General features: G+C 36.3%; 1 protein-coding gene across 1 annotated transcript in view; it reads right to left on the bottom strand.

The window, feature by feature from the left end:
• The window catches only part of LOC145999733 (guanylate cyclase soluble subunit beta-1-like), a 192772-nt gene that overhangs the window by 78101 nt on the left and 98099 nt on the right, over positions 1–16572 (bottom strand). The window contains exons 5-7 of the mRNA XM_083137012.1: positions 13600–13724; positions 6883–6997; positions 972–1172 (exon numbers count right to left, since the gene is read on the bottom strand). Of these exons, the coding sequence (XP_082993138.1) occupies positions 972–1172; positions 6883–6997; positions 13600–13724 (441 nt within the window). The remainder of the gene's footprint in view (positions 1–971; positions 1173–6882; positions 6998–13599; positions 13725–16572) is intronic.

The following is a 16572-nucleotide window of genomic DNA, read 5'->3' as shown; positions in this document are numbered from 1 at the left end:
ATTATACAAAGGATCCGTGTAAGAGGAGTGGCGAGATAATCCTGAACAAAAGAATAACGGGAGTATAAATGAAAGCTTGCTGACATGGAAACATCTTGGGATATATTGAGCCTCTTTAAATCGTGAAACAAAAGACAAACGCTTTGCCTCGAAAAATAATACTTGGGTCTTGTTTCGTGCGTGAAAAAGGGTGAAACGATTGCCAATAGATGGCTCTTGGATCGTTATTCCAGAAATATTTATTTTTCTTTTCGTTTTGATGAATTTCAAGCAAGACTAGTTTAAATTTATTTCCTCTACTTTTACTTGATGAACATGTAGTATTTGTTTTTGCAAAGTCTAAACAACAGGATGTTTAAATATTAAATAATTTCTAGTACTCCCAGCTTAACAAGGACCTTGTAAATTATAAATAATACATAATGTTGCAATGTTGATTACCATGGAAAGTGATGAAGTTGTGATAACCAGTGCGTAGTTAGAGATCGGTTAGTTCACTCAACTCTCCATCCTAACTATTGCCTATTTTTGTGGGAATAGGAAAAGATTTATTATCCATTTGCCTTGACTCATCCCACCCAACAGGTCGCTAGGTGCCGGTGCTTGCCCCGAGTTGATAGCTTCCTGGAGATAAGGCCTGCTCGAAAACGTTTATTATCCAATGTTAATTACCATGTTGCATTTATTTGTTAACATGTATTCCCTCTTAATATAAATTATTATGTACATAAAAGTATAGGTTTGTTTGTTCTAAAAAAAAACGTCTAATTTTTGGGAAGTAGTTATACGATTGTTAGAACAAACGTCAAGCATCCACAGTCTGGTACTTGCTCTATCCTGTGTAGTGATACCTGGGAATATATTTTCATGTTACTGTACCTTCTGTCAAATGCTAGTTTGACAGCCAGCCATACAAGTTATTTATAAATGATTAAAGTGGTAAGGAGCGAAATACAAACATTATACCCTACCTGTTGAAGATGACATGATAAGGATGCATCCTGCAGAAGAAGTGAGGAGAAATCGGCAGGAAATTCTTGCTGGAGCTGCCTGTAGACTTTGACTTTGTCAGTTCCGCGTGCGGTTTCATCATGATGACGTCACTTGTTGACGACGATGGTCGACTTAGATCAGATATATGTCGAGGTATGCTAAGTGACATCATGTGCACTCTAAAAGAGCAGAGAACAAGGAACATCACTAAATATTATATCACTTAGTCAGTAGCGGCTATTAGGGGGACTTGGGGGGCAGTGCCCTACACTTTTGACCACTTTTCTCCTACACTATGGCCTATTAATGCTAAGCCTTGAAGTAAACTGTCCTTGCCTGTTTTGGCACCGAATCGCCGCTACTGCACTTACAAGGGAGGTTATCTAAGTGTCCCCCTCCGATTTCCATGAAACTTGGCAGGTGTATAGAGGGACCCAAAGGAAGAAATACGTGTTTCTTTGTTTCCGCCAAAAAACTGTTTTAGGGGGCAAACCCCTACTCAAATGTCAAAATTAAGACAAATTGAAGTGGGCATTTGACCCCTGTGTCCCCCTCCGATTTCCATGAAACTTGGCAGGTGTATAGAGGGGCCCAAAGGAAGAAGTACGTGTTTTTCATGGAAATCGAAGGGGGACACATGGGTCAGATCCCCACGTCAATTTGTCCTCATCTTGACATTTGAGGCGGATTTTGCCCCCTAAAACAGTTTTTTTAGCCGAAACAAAAAGCACGTATTCCTTTCTTTGGACCCCTTTATACACCTGCCACGTTTCATGGAAATCGGAGGGGGACACTTAGATAACCTCCCTTGTTAGTACAATCACAAGATCTATATTTTATAATGATAGTAAGTGTAACATGCATAATGGCGGAACACTATTGGAATTATCGATTTCACAGAGCGCATTACTCTGAGTGGTTAGCACAGGCCTAGAGGTGTCGGGTTCGAATCCTGGCCTGGGTAGTGTTTCCAGATTTCTAACATAAAAAGAACGGGACATATAGACATGGATATGGTTAAATTTATTTGTATAACATTTTTAAACATTACAAAAACAATTGCAGTTTAAAGCATTGTTAATGCCGAATTGTTAACATTTTGACAAAATATATTAATATTTGAATGAACACTTGGAGTCCTTTAAGAGGATCTTTGTTTAGAATAATCACTACTATAAGAGCACTTTCTTTTTGGCAACTTTTGTCTTCTCGTTTAATATCTAAGAAACTCAAAGTTAAAATATGCAAAACAGTAATTTAGCCTGTAATATTATATGGGTGTGAAACTTGGTCCCTTACATTGAAAGACGAACATAAATTGAGAGTATTTGAAAATAAGATCCTTAGGAAAATCTTTGGACCTAAAAGGGATGAGGAGACAGGTGAGTGGAGAAGGTTACGTAATTTAGAACTACATAATTTGTATTCATGTCCAGATATTATTAGAATAATTAAATCAAGAAGACTTAGGTGGGCAGGACATGTGGCACGAATGGGAGAGGAATGAGGAGTTTACAGGATTCTTGTTGGGAAACCCAATGGTAAGAGACCTGTAGGAAGGCCAAGACGAAGATGGAGGGACAAGATAGGGACAGATGGAAGGCCTGTGTTGCTGCAGCCATGAACCTTCGGGTTTATGAAGGCTAGAGAGTTAGTTAGTTAGTATTTTTGGCGTGACGAAATAAAAGAAAACTTTTTACATCACCTAAGCCCTGAATATTATCCACTCCACTCTGATTCCATTGACCAAGAAAGGAAACAAGTGATAGTTGTATTAGAACCAGAACTGCCGTTGCCAGTCGTGACTCGCTTGTTATTCGAGATATCGACAATCGACAATGAGCAGTTCTACACCAATGTTAATATGAGGTTTGAGTTGTAAACGGTAATTGGTATTCAATTAGGTTAGTTTTAAATTGTTATTGATTTCTTGTTGTATAAAATGATTTCGAAATTTGTATTAGTTTTTTCTTTAGCTAAATACAGGACAAATGGGCGTCCCGAGAACATTTTCCGGGACACCGGGACATTTCTTTAAAAAAGGGGACAATCCCCGTCTGGTAATCCTAGACCTGCGCATGGGTGATCATTTTTAATGGCGTTTGATATAATCACGCATCCTCATCGTCACGATTACTGAAAAGTAGCAGAAAAGCGACGCTAAATAACAGGAATCAAATCACATTACTATTTCGCTGAAGCTAACACGTTAAGTTGTATTCGTATTTCTATTTTTGATGTTATCATTACCCTGGTCGGGATTCGAACCAGGAAACTTCGTGATGGGACACGTTAAGTGGTCGACTCATAATCTCGGTACTGAAGGATTCATGTTCGAGTCCCGGTTTTGGCATGGGCGTTATTCGTGAGCTGTGGCGCAACCAGGGTGGGGGGCTTTACCCCCACCAACCTTCGATGGAAGTCAATTCTAGGGGGGCAAATGTTGACGGCCAAGGGCACCTGCAGGGGGCCACAGAGGAACAATTGCCCCCCTCGATTTCAAACTTTATGCAAATAAAAATACATTTCATAAAAATTTTCTTGCTCCCTACTTTTCTCAGTCTCGTCAAGTTCAGAGCCGACCGATCCAAATGAAAAATGTTGTAAAAAAGAAAGTGCCATGGCGCCCCGTGAAGTTATTTTCGCCCAGCTGAATCAATATTGTTTTGAGTTGCAAAAATTGAATCTAAAAATTTTCTTGCTCGCTTCGCTCGCAGTGTGCTTGTTTTCTGTAATGTAGTTAAATAATATGTGTTGTATATATGTATTGGATAAACTTTGAATGCATACACAATTTAGTGTTAGCATGTTGCATATGTATTTTCTTATTTTATGTCGCTCCATGTTGTATATGTGTAAAACATATTTTGTGCATGAAAGTTATACATGTTATATGTACAAAGAGAATATCTTCTGAATGCATTTATCATTCATTTTCTGTCATTCAAAAATACAGTTTGTGTGCTTGTTTTCCATTATTAACTAATGTGAAATTGAACGTGTTGAAAAATGATTTCAAATCGTTTGTTCCAAATAAATGCTTTAGCGCCGACTTCTACCCCCTTTTGGCTTAATTTATGAGGATAATAACGTCTTTGATGCTACTACTACAACTAGTAATAATAATAATGTCATTATTATTGTTATTGTCATTATTATTTATCCTGGTACTCCCCCCCAGACAAAAAATCGTGGTTGCACCTCTGTTGGTGAGCGTCTCTTGCTCAATGTCATTCAGACATCTTCATCGTCACGATTAGAAAAAGTGTCCATAAAGAGAACCAAAATATCGATAAAACGAGCTTTAGCATAGTGTTGACACCATGTAGGATATTGTCATTGTGAATCGTAAACACGGTTGCAACTACTTTCTATCTACTATTGTCACTGCATCGTTTGACTACATAATTGCCTTATTTGTGATTCAAATTGTCATTAAACATCACAAGTCTCTGCCAACAATTGTTACATCGCGGTCTATGCTTCCAAACAAACACTTCACATAGTCAATAATTAGATTTACGGACTGATCGAATCAATTAATTAACTATCGAATGATTCCATTACATTCCAGAGAGAGGTTGCGTTACCAGCAAACAAATATCCATTACTACACAGGTGGTAAATTCGCTTTAACAATACCAATGATCCTTGATAATCGTCGATTGGATGGAACATAAAACAGTTTTGCATGAAAATAGATTTATACACACTTAGTAATGATTCTGTCTAGTAGAATATTGTCTTGTCCCTGCATAATAAGTACCTGCTTCCTTTAGTGTTACTAACTTCTAGCTAATTAACTCTCTAGCCTTCTTAAACACGAAGGTTTATGGCCTTCCATCTGTCCCTATCCTGGGCAAGATCTCTATACCCTTTTCCATCCTTAGCGATTTCCTTTAGGTCCATCTCAATATTATCCCTCCATCTTCGTCTTGGTCTACTTAATGGTCTCTTACCATCAGGTTTCCCAACAAGAATCCTGTAAACTCTTCCATCCTCTCCCATTCGTGTCACATGGCCTGCCCACCTAAGTCGTCTTGATTTAATTATTCTAATAATAATAATTTAGTATTACGCAGATGAAAATCCTCAGCACAGTCCCGCTGCTGTTAAATCCTCGTGCAGAAAAATTTTCAATCGCACTATTCTCCCTTACTTAACACAATGATATTTATTATTATCCACAAGTGAGATAAATCTGTTTGGAAAGATGATGTTTCAGCTATTCATGAATATTAAACACACGAACAGAGTACAGAAATTAGTAAGTTTGAACATAGGAGTATTTCTATGCTAATTTGAAAAGTACTTGTTTGTGAAAAAAATCTTTTTTGAACAAGCCTCGTATAATACGGAATAATAATTTCTCTCATAGATGGCGGATTTAGAGCAAAGCAAAGCTCTGCACACAATATTGTAAAAATTGGTGACTATAACTATCAACTTCTATCTAAAGTAACGTGCAATAAACGGTTATGTATAGTAATTACTATAAATAAGGGATTTCTGCTCGATTAAATACCAGCAACGTTAGTGATTATTGTAATAATTGCGTTAATTACGGCAATATAATTAAATTGATGGAGAGGTAATTTCGGTAAAGCAATAAATTATCTATTCTTTTCGGAAGTATAATTACTGGGCGTAAGCACAGACGGACGGTGACTACAGTCAAACAAATATACACTTTCTGTTACAGATTTTCTAATATTTATTATCGTACAAAAATAAATGTTCTATAATAATAATAATTATCACATGCAAAAAATTGACCAAGGCAATAGGTATTTGATTTTTTCAAGATTTAAGTAAGAGATGAAAATTCTTGACCGTTAAACAACATTAAGCCTTCTTTCCATGATATGCAAAACTCAATATGCTGACCAAGGCAGAAATTTATTTATTAAAAAACATAAACTAAACGTAACGTTTCAACCTTCTAGCAAGGTCTTCTTCAGACTCTGCACTAAGTACAAATGTAACAAGGTACAAAACAGGACGATATATATACACAAACATTACTCCCCTCCAGACTATTAAAAAGTTGTTTTCCTGGAACATTCCAGCAGGTGGCCTTCCCTTGTCAACTGTACTTTCACCTGACACGCGTTTTAGCTAAACGTTTCCTTTCATCTGGAAGGTGGTTGGACTCGCACGGGAGAAACAGGACATGACATAAAGTAGGATGAGGCTAAGCAGATAGGAAGGAAGGAGAGATTACTAGTGAGAAAATGGAAAGAGGCCAAGGAAATATAGAAAAAAGGTGAAGAAGACACAATGAACTGGAATGGGGGCCTGAAGATAAGCAAAGAATAGAAGAAGGTGTTAGAAAAAGTGGAAAGGACAAGAGCGAAAGAGGAGAGAAGAAGGAAGAGGAATGAAGAAAGAAAGGAAAAAGAGAGTGAGATAAAGAGTCCAACCACTTTCCAGATGAAAGGAAATATTTAGCTAAATCGCCTGTCAGGTGAAAGTACAGTTGACAAGGGAAGGCCACCTGCTGGAATGTTCCAGAATCAACTTTCTAATAATCTTGTGTGTGGAGGGGAGTGATTTTTGTGTATATATATCTTCCTATTTTGTACCTTATTTCATTTGTACTTGGTGCAGAGTCTGAAGAAGACCTTGCTAGAAGGTTGAAACTTTACGTTTAGTTTATGTTTTATAATAAAATAAATTACTGCCTTGGTCAGCATATTGAGTTTTTCAAGTCATTTCATTGTTGAAAACATTGTTACAAGCCTACATGTGTTGTTTGCGGCTCACTGTTGGGCCAACACAGCCTCCCTATCGTGTCCATAAGCTAAGCTTTGAAACAGCACTCTCTTTAGATTAGCATTTCGTGATGTTTGCTTTGAAGCGTCTCAAGGACAAAGCTTGGATTCTTACCTGAACATTCGATGATGGAGAACACGAGACTCAGCCAAGGGTTCTTCCGTTGCCTGTACAAGCTCGAATTTCACCTGCAGGTTAAACATCTCCTTCCCCACGGCCCTTAGAAGTCCTGCAGAAAGAGGTTACAGGAGATACAGTCACTGACATTGGTGGGTTGTAAGGAAATGATATAGTTAGAGCCCAGAAATGTCCGCGCCTGTACCAGACTATGATTTACTTGTGTTCAATTTTCAAACGATAACCATTCTAGTTCTTACGTATAAGTTCTATACTGACGGAACTAATAAATTTGAATTTTTAGTGTTTAACAAACAATAAAATGCGTTTATAAGGTTACTGCTTAGTGTTTTTTAATTAGAGAATTTTAACTTGAAGTATATGTGCTTCAAAATATAAAAATTATTATAGAATTCTATATTTCCTTTCAATTCTGGCAATGCTCAAGTGTAAAAATTACATTAGAGCCATTCCATTATCACGGGTGGAACACGCGGACTATTTTTTTATATTATAGTAACAATTCTACTGATAGTTATTTTCTTACAGTTTCTGTGCAATGAAATATGAAACTTAACACTGTTGATTAAACATAACTAACCTTATAATACTTTCCCAGATTTGTAGCTGCAAGTGAACCATACCGTATCAATCCATAGGATTATTCTTTATTTTATTTTAACTTTCTCTGGAAGCTTCTATTCACCAAGGTTCATTCACTTGTTTACAACAGCTGTCCCCTCCTCTCAGGTATTTGAATTATGCACAGTCGAGTGTTAAGCAGCCTTCCACTTCCTGCTGTATTGAGGCTACAAGGTTTACAACAGGTAAACAAGGAGTAAGCTGTTTACAATAATAGGAAGGCAAAACTCACGTATCAGCGTATAGGAAGTCTCCACGGACGGGGGTTTAGAGGAGCGGACAGACTGGTAGGTGACTCACTTTTCGATTTGATTAGAGACAGGCAAGAGCACTTTGGGGAGTAGAGAAGGACAGCAGCCTGCCTGACTTAGGTGAACTACCTACCAAGCCTGGAGAAAGGATAGTTTAATTTTAGTCTTCGATATTAACTTCATCATCATTCATCTAAGTCTAGACAGGTATTTATCCTAATCCTTACCATGGATGATTCGGGTTCAAGGTTCTAAAATCCAACGCGTGACTATTTGTCATTTCTAGTTGTTTAAGGTATTTTATTTCAGATGTGCCTTTTGCTGCCAAGCATTTAACTTGTCGTTATGACAAGTGCTCTCATCATTAATGAGGATGAATGATGATTAGCTACATCACCCATTGGGAGTGGCAAGTTCGATCCCATCATTAATTAGAATGATACGAGAATATTCCTATGGATTGATACGATACTGTGTCACGGGCGGGACAGACGAAATACTTCCTCTTAACGTAATAAGAAGCTTATTTTAATTTTTGTGATTTGTCAAATGACGAAAAATAAATTATTTAAGACAAAGAGGGAATATTCCAGGGAGCTGAGAGGGACATGTGACAGTTAAAAGAGAAATTAATTGTTTTCTTTTTTTATGTTACGGCAGGGACACAATATAAAACGGAAGTAAATTAAAAAAACGAACAATGTGTAAAATACCTTTTACATTCTAAGTTAATGATGTATAATACTTGAAGTTTTATGTAAATTACAATTTTAAATTGTTCACTCACAAGTTAGGATAACTATACAGCTTTGAATTTATTTTTAAAAAGTTGAGGCTCAGGGACACTTTCGCATGGAATCCCCTATTAATATTATGTTACTCATTCATGGAAAAGCCGTAGCATCTCCAACTGGCGGCTGACCTTGAAGGCTGTTTCTGTCCCCCAATCATTTTTGGGGGCGTGTGGTCCGATGGGCGTCAACAAACTCAGTTGCGAAGTAAAAGCTGAAGGGATCACATCGCTCTCCCGAAGCAACGTTGCCAAGCGTTCTTCTGTTTTTGCCAGTTGCCTTTATATGACTGTGTGTCCGCCTGCATTCCGACCTGTGGGCAGTGATGTGCCGTAGACTATAAGTTTACGTCTACATGCGTTGTCTACACGTAATCTACGCGTACATTACATTGGGTTGTAGTTTACATACACTACGTAGACAATCTAAAGTGCATTAAAATTAATTTTCAAGGGTTTCATGAAAGGAAAGTGACATTTTCAACAATATTGGTTCCTGACGAAATGAAAAGAACCCTATTTAGAACAAAATTTCTCTTCTCTTCTATTATCAACTATGGAAGAAGATAAATAGTATGCAGAAAACAACAACAGATGGCAGTCGTGAGGCAAGATTGGTCTTTTCCCCATAAAACACTAGAATATTTCTATATTAGGTTTCTTCCTAGGTGAGAAATTGTTCGAATTTGGAAGAAAGAGTATGCAAAGTTCTCCTCACACATCAGCAACTGATACGCAGTATAATTTTCTTTTAATTCCACGGCGCCCTTTGCTAAGTTATCACCTTTCGCCATGTTGTTTACATAGATTACGTAATCTACGTGTATAAAATAGTCTACGTGTAAAATGTAGACTATTGTTGTTTACGCGTAGACGCACATCTCTGCCTGTGGGTGGTCCTTCCGGAAACTTCAACGTGCAGAACCACTCCCTTTACGGTACGTTTGGCAACATGTGGTGAACCCAGCGCTCATTTGTTTCTTCCAGCGAACGCTCGGTACCTTGTGACCCGAAAATGCCCGATCTTAGTCGAAGAAAATTCAAGTGATCGCTGATTCGCTGTTTCCCAGCCGCCAGTTGGAGTTGCTTTTCAGTTTCCACAACACATCTTGTAAACAAAATATTCTCGCATTGACAACATGTAGCTTACTCAAGGTAATTACATACGAACAAATAGTATACTTCCAAATGTCACTTGTTTTCATTTCGTAGATAAACTTTTATTTATTCGTGGTTAGAAATCTGATTTAAAATTTTAAAATGGTTGTTTAGTTCATTGATTAATTTATTTGTTACTACGCCATCTGTGTTTCTACATTGAAACAAATCTGCGGAAGGATACATAATTTTGATGTGCGTTAGGGAATGAACTTGTTCAGTTATTTCTTCATCAATTCTATGAATATTTTATTTGGATCACTTATTGTTCACTTGATTAAATAAATAATCATCATAAAACGTGTGATCTAATATAGTTTTGGTCATTTTGAAACTATATATTCAGGGACTACTTAGCATTGACGTCATGAAAAGAAACAACGTGTAATGTGTCGAAAGAAGTGTTTGGCAAAGTAGACGTGACTTTCTGGTAAAAAAATATTTTGTGCGATACGTGAACCAGTGTGATGATGGCTCGAACATTAATAATGTAGTTAAGGATATTTTAATTAATAAGATGAAAGTGGAACAAGGTAAACATATAATAAATCTTGGTATTTTCTAAGCAAGGTATGCAGACGACTTGGTGTACAGTGGAATCCATGAGTATTACTGTGCAAATTGTCGATCACCATGTTCGTGCAATTTATTTGACCCAATAAGAGCTTCAAAAATTATAAGAAAACTCCAAACAAGCTGCTGACAACTTCTTCACCAGCATACATAAAAATCCATTGCTTGAAAACACACCGGATGTAAGAGAAAAGTTAATGATAACAGCCACGGACAATTTGCACGGTAATATTCATGGATTCCACTGTAGCACAGTCCACCATGATCCTTCGGGCTATGAGTGTACATAACGAGACACTAGTGAAAACTACTTGCCGATCCCGGCAGGGCTGTAGCTAGAGGCCCCCTATATGTACTGTCGTTACGAGTGGAATGTGTAGTTTATGTACGTACCTCTCATCAAGTCAAAAATCATTCATTTGTAAATTGACTTATATGTTCACTAGTTTGTTGTCCCTTTACACACGAATAATCAACTTGGCCTATGTTTATGAGGATTTGTTACGAATCTTACCAAGTAACTGTAACTCGGTTACCTTTTAATGCCAGTAACTGTAATTCAGTTAATTTTTGATCGACGTAACTGTAACTCAGTTACTTTTTAATCCATATAACTGTAACGCAATTACATTTTTATCCAAGTAACTGTAACTCAGTTACATTTTTATCCAAGTAACTGTAACTCAGTTACTTTTTGATCCAAGTAACTGTAAGTCAGTTACGTTTTGATCCAAGTAACTGTAAGTCAGTTACGTTTTGATCCAAGTAACTGTAAGTCAGTTACTTTTTGATCCAAGTAACTGTAACCCAGTTACATTTTTATCCAAGTAACTGTAACCCAGTTACGTTTTGAACCAAGTAACTGTAACTCAGTTACATTTTTATCCAAGTAACTGTAACTCAGTTACTTTTTGATCCAAGTAACTGTAAATCAGTTACTTTTTATCCAAGTAACTGTAAGTCAGTTACTTTTAATACATTACTTGCAACCGAGTTACTTTTTGATCCAAGTAACTGTAACTCAGTTACGTTTTGATCCAAGTAACTGTAAGTCAGTTACGTTTTGATCCAAGTAACTGTAAGTCAGTTACTTTTTGATCCAAGTAACTGTAACCCAGTTACATTTTTATCCAAGTAACTGTAACCCAGTTACGTTTTGAACCAAGTAACTGTAACTCAGTTACATTTTTATCCAAGTAACTGTAACGCAGTTACTTTTTGATCCAAGTAACTGTAAATCAGTTACTTTTTATCCAAGTAACTGTAAGTCAGTTACTTTTAATACATTACTTGCAACCGAGTTACTTTTTGATCCAAGTAACTGTAACTCAGTTACGTTTTGATCCAAGTAACTGTAACTCATTTACGTTTTGATCCAAGTAACTGTAACTCAGTTACGTTTTGATCCAAGTAACTGTAAACCACTTACATTTTGAACCAAGTAACTGTAACTCTGTTACATTTTGAACGAAGTAACTGTAACTCAGTTACGTTTTGATCGAAGTAATTGTAAGTCAGTTATGTTTTGATCCAAGTAACTGTAAGTCAGTTACTTTTTGATACAAGTAACTATAACTGAGTTACTTTTTGATACAAGTAACTTTAACTGAGTTACTTTTTGATACAAGTAACTGTAACTGAGTTACTTTTTGATCCAAGTAACTGTAACCCAGTTACATTTTGAACGAAGTAACTGTAACTCAGTTACATTTTGATCCAAGTAACTGTAAGACAGTTACGTTTTGATCCAAGTAACTGTAAGTCAGTTACTTTTTGATACATTACTTGCAACTGAGTTACTTTTTGAAACAAGGAACTGTAACTCAGTTACTTTTTGATCCTAGTAACTGTAAGTCAGTTACTTTTTGATCCAAGTAACTGTAAGTCAGTCACTTTTTGATACATTACTTGTAACTGAGTTTTGATACAAGTAACTGTAACTCAGTTACTTTTTGATGCAAGTAACTGTAAGTCATTTACGTTTTGATACAAGTAACTGTAAGTCAGTTACTTTTTGATACAAGTAACTGTAACTCAGTTACTTTTTGATACAAGTAACTGTAACTCAGTTACTTTTTGATCAAAGTAACTGTAAGTCAGTTACGTTTTGATCCAAGTAACTGTAAGTCAGTTAATTTTTGATCCAAGTAACTGTAACCCAGTTACATTTTTTCCAAGTAACTGTAACCCAGTTACGTTTTGAACCAAGTAACTGTAACTCAGTTACATTTTTATCCAAGTAACTGTAAGTCAGTTACTTTTTATCCAAGTAACTGTAAGTCAGTTACTTTTAATACATTACTTGCAACCGAGTTATTTTTTGATCCAAGTAACTGTAACTCATTTACTTTTTGATCCAAGTAACTGTAACTCATTTACGTTTTGATCCAAGTAACTGTAACTCAGTTACGTTTTGATCCAAGTAACTGTAAACCACTTACATTTTGAACCAAGTAACTGTAACTCAGTTACATTTTGATCCAAGTAACTGTAAGTCAGTTACGTTTTGATCCAAGTAACTGTAAGTCAGTTACGTTTTGATCCAAGTAACTGTAAACCACTTACATTTTGAACCAAGTAACTGTAACTCAGTTACATTTTGATCCAAGTAACTGTAAGTCAGTTACGTTTTGATCCAAGTAACTGTAAGTCAGTTACTTTTTGATACATTACTTGTAACTGAGATACTTTTTGATACAAGTAACTGTAACTCAGTTACTTTTTGATCCAAGTAACTGTAAGTCAGTTACTTTTTGATCCAAGTAACTGTAAGTCAGTTACGTTTTGATCCAAGTAACTGTAAGTCAGTTACTTTTTGATACATTACTTGTAACTGAGTTACTTTTTGATCCAAGTAACTGTAACTCAGTTACTTTTTGATCCAAGTAACTGTAAGTCAGTTACCTTTTGATCCAAGTAACTGTAAGTCAGTTACCTTTTGATCCAAGTAACTGTAAGCCAGTTACTTTTTGATACATTACTTGTAACTGAGTTACTTTTTGATCCAAGTAACTGTAACTCAGTTACGTTTTGATCCAAGTAACTGTAAGTCAGTTACCTTTTGATCCAAGTAACTGTAAGTCAGTTACCTTTTGATCCAAGTAACTGTAAGTCAGTTACTTTTTGATACATTACTTGTAACTGAGTTACTTTTTGATACAAGTAACTTTAAGTCAGTTACGTTTTGATACAAGTAACTTCAACTCCCTTGTTTGTAAAAAGTAGATTTCGGACACTGGTGTGAAGTAAGTCGTTCTTCTCTTTGTGTCTATTCTGAATCTTAATGGTGGTTCTATCTACCTATGGCGAGAGGGTGCATATCCTTCCTGTGCGAGTAGTAATTGAGAACGACGCTGTTCCTCTCGTCTATTGAACAGGTGAAGGAGGGCGACATGATCCCTGGGTAGGCCGTGGACATCAGGTACCTGAAATAACAATTACAATTATTACTATTATTATTATTATTATTATTATTATTATTATTATTATTATTATTAAAGTAGGGTTACTTTTAAGCTTACAATATTCTTTACATTGATTCTGTAACTACAAAAACAGCTTTTTGCCCTACATGAATTAATATACACTTATGCTATTTGTCTATAAGTATACATAAAATGGAATATTATAAATCTATACCGCGTGAGGCACCTAAAAGTACCACCTGAAATAGCGAAGAAATCAGAAACAGTAGCGATGTGAGGTTTGCGGGAAACAATAATATCAAATGGGGCTCGTAAATCGGAGGTATGGGGTGGGTCGAAAAATATCGACAAATGGGGCATCTGGAGCAATGTCATATTTTTTTTAAATGGAACGATATACAAAAACATGCATAATATAAAAGAGCACACGCAGAGAAACACAACTCCGTTGGTCTCATGCATCTACTGCACATAGGAACGAAGATATGGCCATGTGAAAATATGTAAACAAAGTAACAAGTGGCCCATTGACCGTCAGTACCACGGCATGTAAGACTTCTCAGGTGCCTGACAGAACTGCCTTTACGCAGAGCAAGTTTTGATAGCAGGTCTACGAGATCGTGTTAGTTTATAGCAAGCAGTCGTAGTGGTAAGAGCGAAGATTATGGTGTTCACAAACATAGAAAAAGCGGACATGATCCTGATTTATGGGGAATGCCGAAAGAATGCCTCAGAAGCCTACCGTGTGTACGCAGAGATATATCCGGACAGACGACAGCCATCTCGACGTCTGTTTGGTAAGTTATTTATTAAATTAAGAGACACCGGAAGTGTAACACCACGAGCACGTGAGTAGACTCCACTCGAGATAAAACCAAACAATAGACCCTTTAATTATGATTAATGGGTTTTTTTATTCATTATCGAGGGGTGACGCTATTGTTAATTAATCTAGCGCCACGTGTCGTGGGTGGAGGAGGAGATGAGTCACCGTTGACTCATGCACACGTGTGAGTTTGAAATTAATGGTTTTCCATTAGTGCACAAAATACACTATTATGTATTCCGTTTTCGACCTAAGCTAACACTATTGTTGTATTTTATTAATGCGTTTCTGCCGGATATGAGTCACAGATGATTTATACTGACGTTGGAGTTTGGAATTAATGGTTTTTCCATTAAGGTACAAAAGACACTATTATGGAGTTCGTTTTCGGACTATTCTAACACTATTGTTGTATTTTATTAATGCGTTTCTGCCGGATATGAGTCATGGGTGCTTTATGCACACGTGGGAACTTGGAATTAATGGTTTTTCCATTAAGGTACAAAAGACACTTTTGGCCTATTCTAAGGCGTCACGTCCGGCCATTTTGGCGTCGGTGGTGAGTCATATTTGGTATAATTAAGGATCCGGATTTACCCGAATTCAAACGGTGTCGACGCGTTCCATCGGAGGTAGAAGATATTATAACACATGTTCGCTTTAAAGGCGAAGAAATTGAACGATGTATCCTATATGCAAACGAAGTATGCGGGCAGAAGATATGTTATTAATATTAACCTGTTACGGAAGAACCTGTTATGTGGTTGCATTCATCGGCACCCCCAAACCGCGCGCGTTCATGGACATGTGAGGGGGAAGAAAGGTTCTCTATTGTTACGGCCCCCATCGCTTGGTCTTCTTCCGAAGTTGAATGGAAGTCAAGTGTCGCCAAATTTTTACACACGAGTATTGATTTTCTTTGAGGTTCCAATTTTATTTGGCAGAAGTAATCTACGCGGTATTTCTGCCGCCTTTCGTAACATTGCAAAGACTATTTGACCAAAACCGTAAGGAATTTGGCTGAACTAGGAACATGGAACATTCAGTTCCAGTATCTACAAGTTAAAGTGGATGGCATCCACTATTTGCCCTTATTTCGGGGTTGCGAACCACAGACCATTTGATTATTGCCTTATAAACATCAGGATTCACGTAAAATTGACCAGATGTTTTTACTGTTACAGACAATATTTCGCATTTTTTGTGTATTTTTACTCAGAAAACGCTATTTGAACGATTCAAGCAAGAGTTCGCATGGGAATTTAGACACACAAACTGTGTTTCTTCAACTTTATCTGAAATTTAGGTTTATTTTTTTACTCTAATATCACAATTTCTTCTATTCAGGCAACATTTTTTATTAAATTTTGGACTCACAAAGACATTTTTCAACTTTTAACTTGCTATTTTAAAAGTTTATTTCCATTTTTTACTCTAATATCACAATTTCATCTATTCTTGCAGAAGTGTTTATTGCAATTTTGACTTGCAAAGATAATTTTTTCAACTTCTTTTATTATTTTTTCTATTTATTGCCTTTTGTATCTTATATTTTTAATTCTTAACTTTGAGTTTTGTTCTTTATTTAAAAAAATTCTCTAATCACTAAGGAAGAAGTACTTTTAAGTAAAACTGTACCCACAAACTTTATTATTACTATTATTATTAGTATTATTATTATTATTGTTGATGTTTTTTGTTTTGATGAAGTTGTTGAATCTTGTTGTTGTTGTTAGGGTTTATTGACTTCCACTACGGTATTTTTGGTTTGCTTCGTAGGAAAGTTTGTTTATTTTAGAGTTTCCTCGGTATTTTCTTACTGTTAGGGTAGGTAAAATTTCCTAAATATATGAGTAGGGTTCCATATATTCTTGTTCTTGCATGTTTTTCATATGATGTGATCACCACAACTCTCCAAGTGCTTTTACTGCATGTTTCCATTTTTTATTGAGGCTTAGTGATTCCTAGAGCCACTTTATGCATGAGAGAAAGCTTGAAAATTTTGATCTCAGATAGCCCTCA

This window comes from Lepisma saccharinum, chromosome 15 (assembly GCF_977018435.1).
Source record: "Lepisma saccharinum chromosome 15, izLepSacc3.1, whole genome shotgun sequence".
NCBI classification, from domain to species: Eukaryota; Metazoa; Arthropoda; class Insecta; order Zygentoma; family Lepismatidae; genus Lepisma; species Lepisma saccharinum.
Note: the sequence above shows the minus strand (reverse complement) of the source record. Positions and strands in the feature narration are given on the sequence as shown.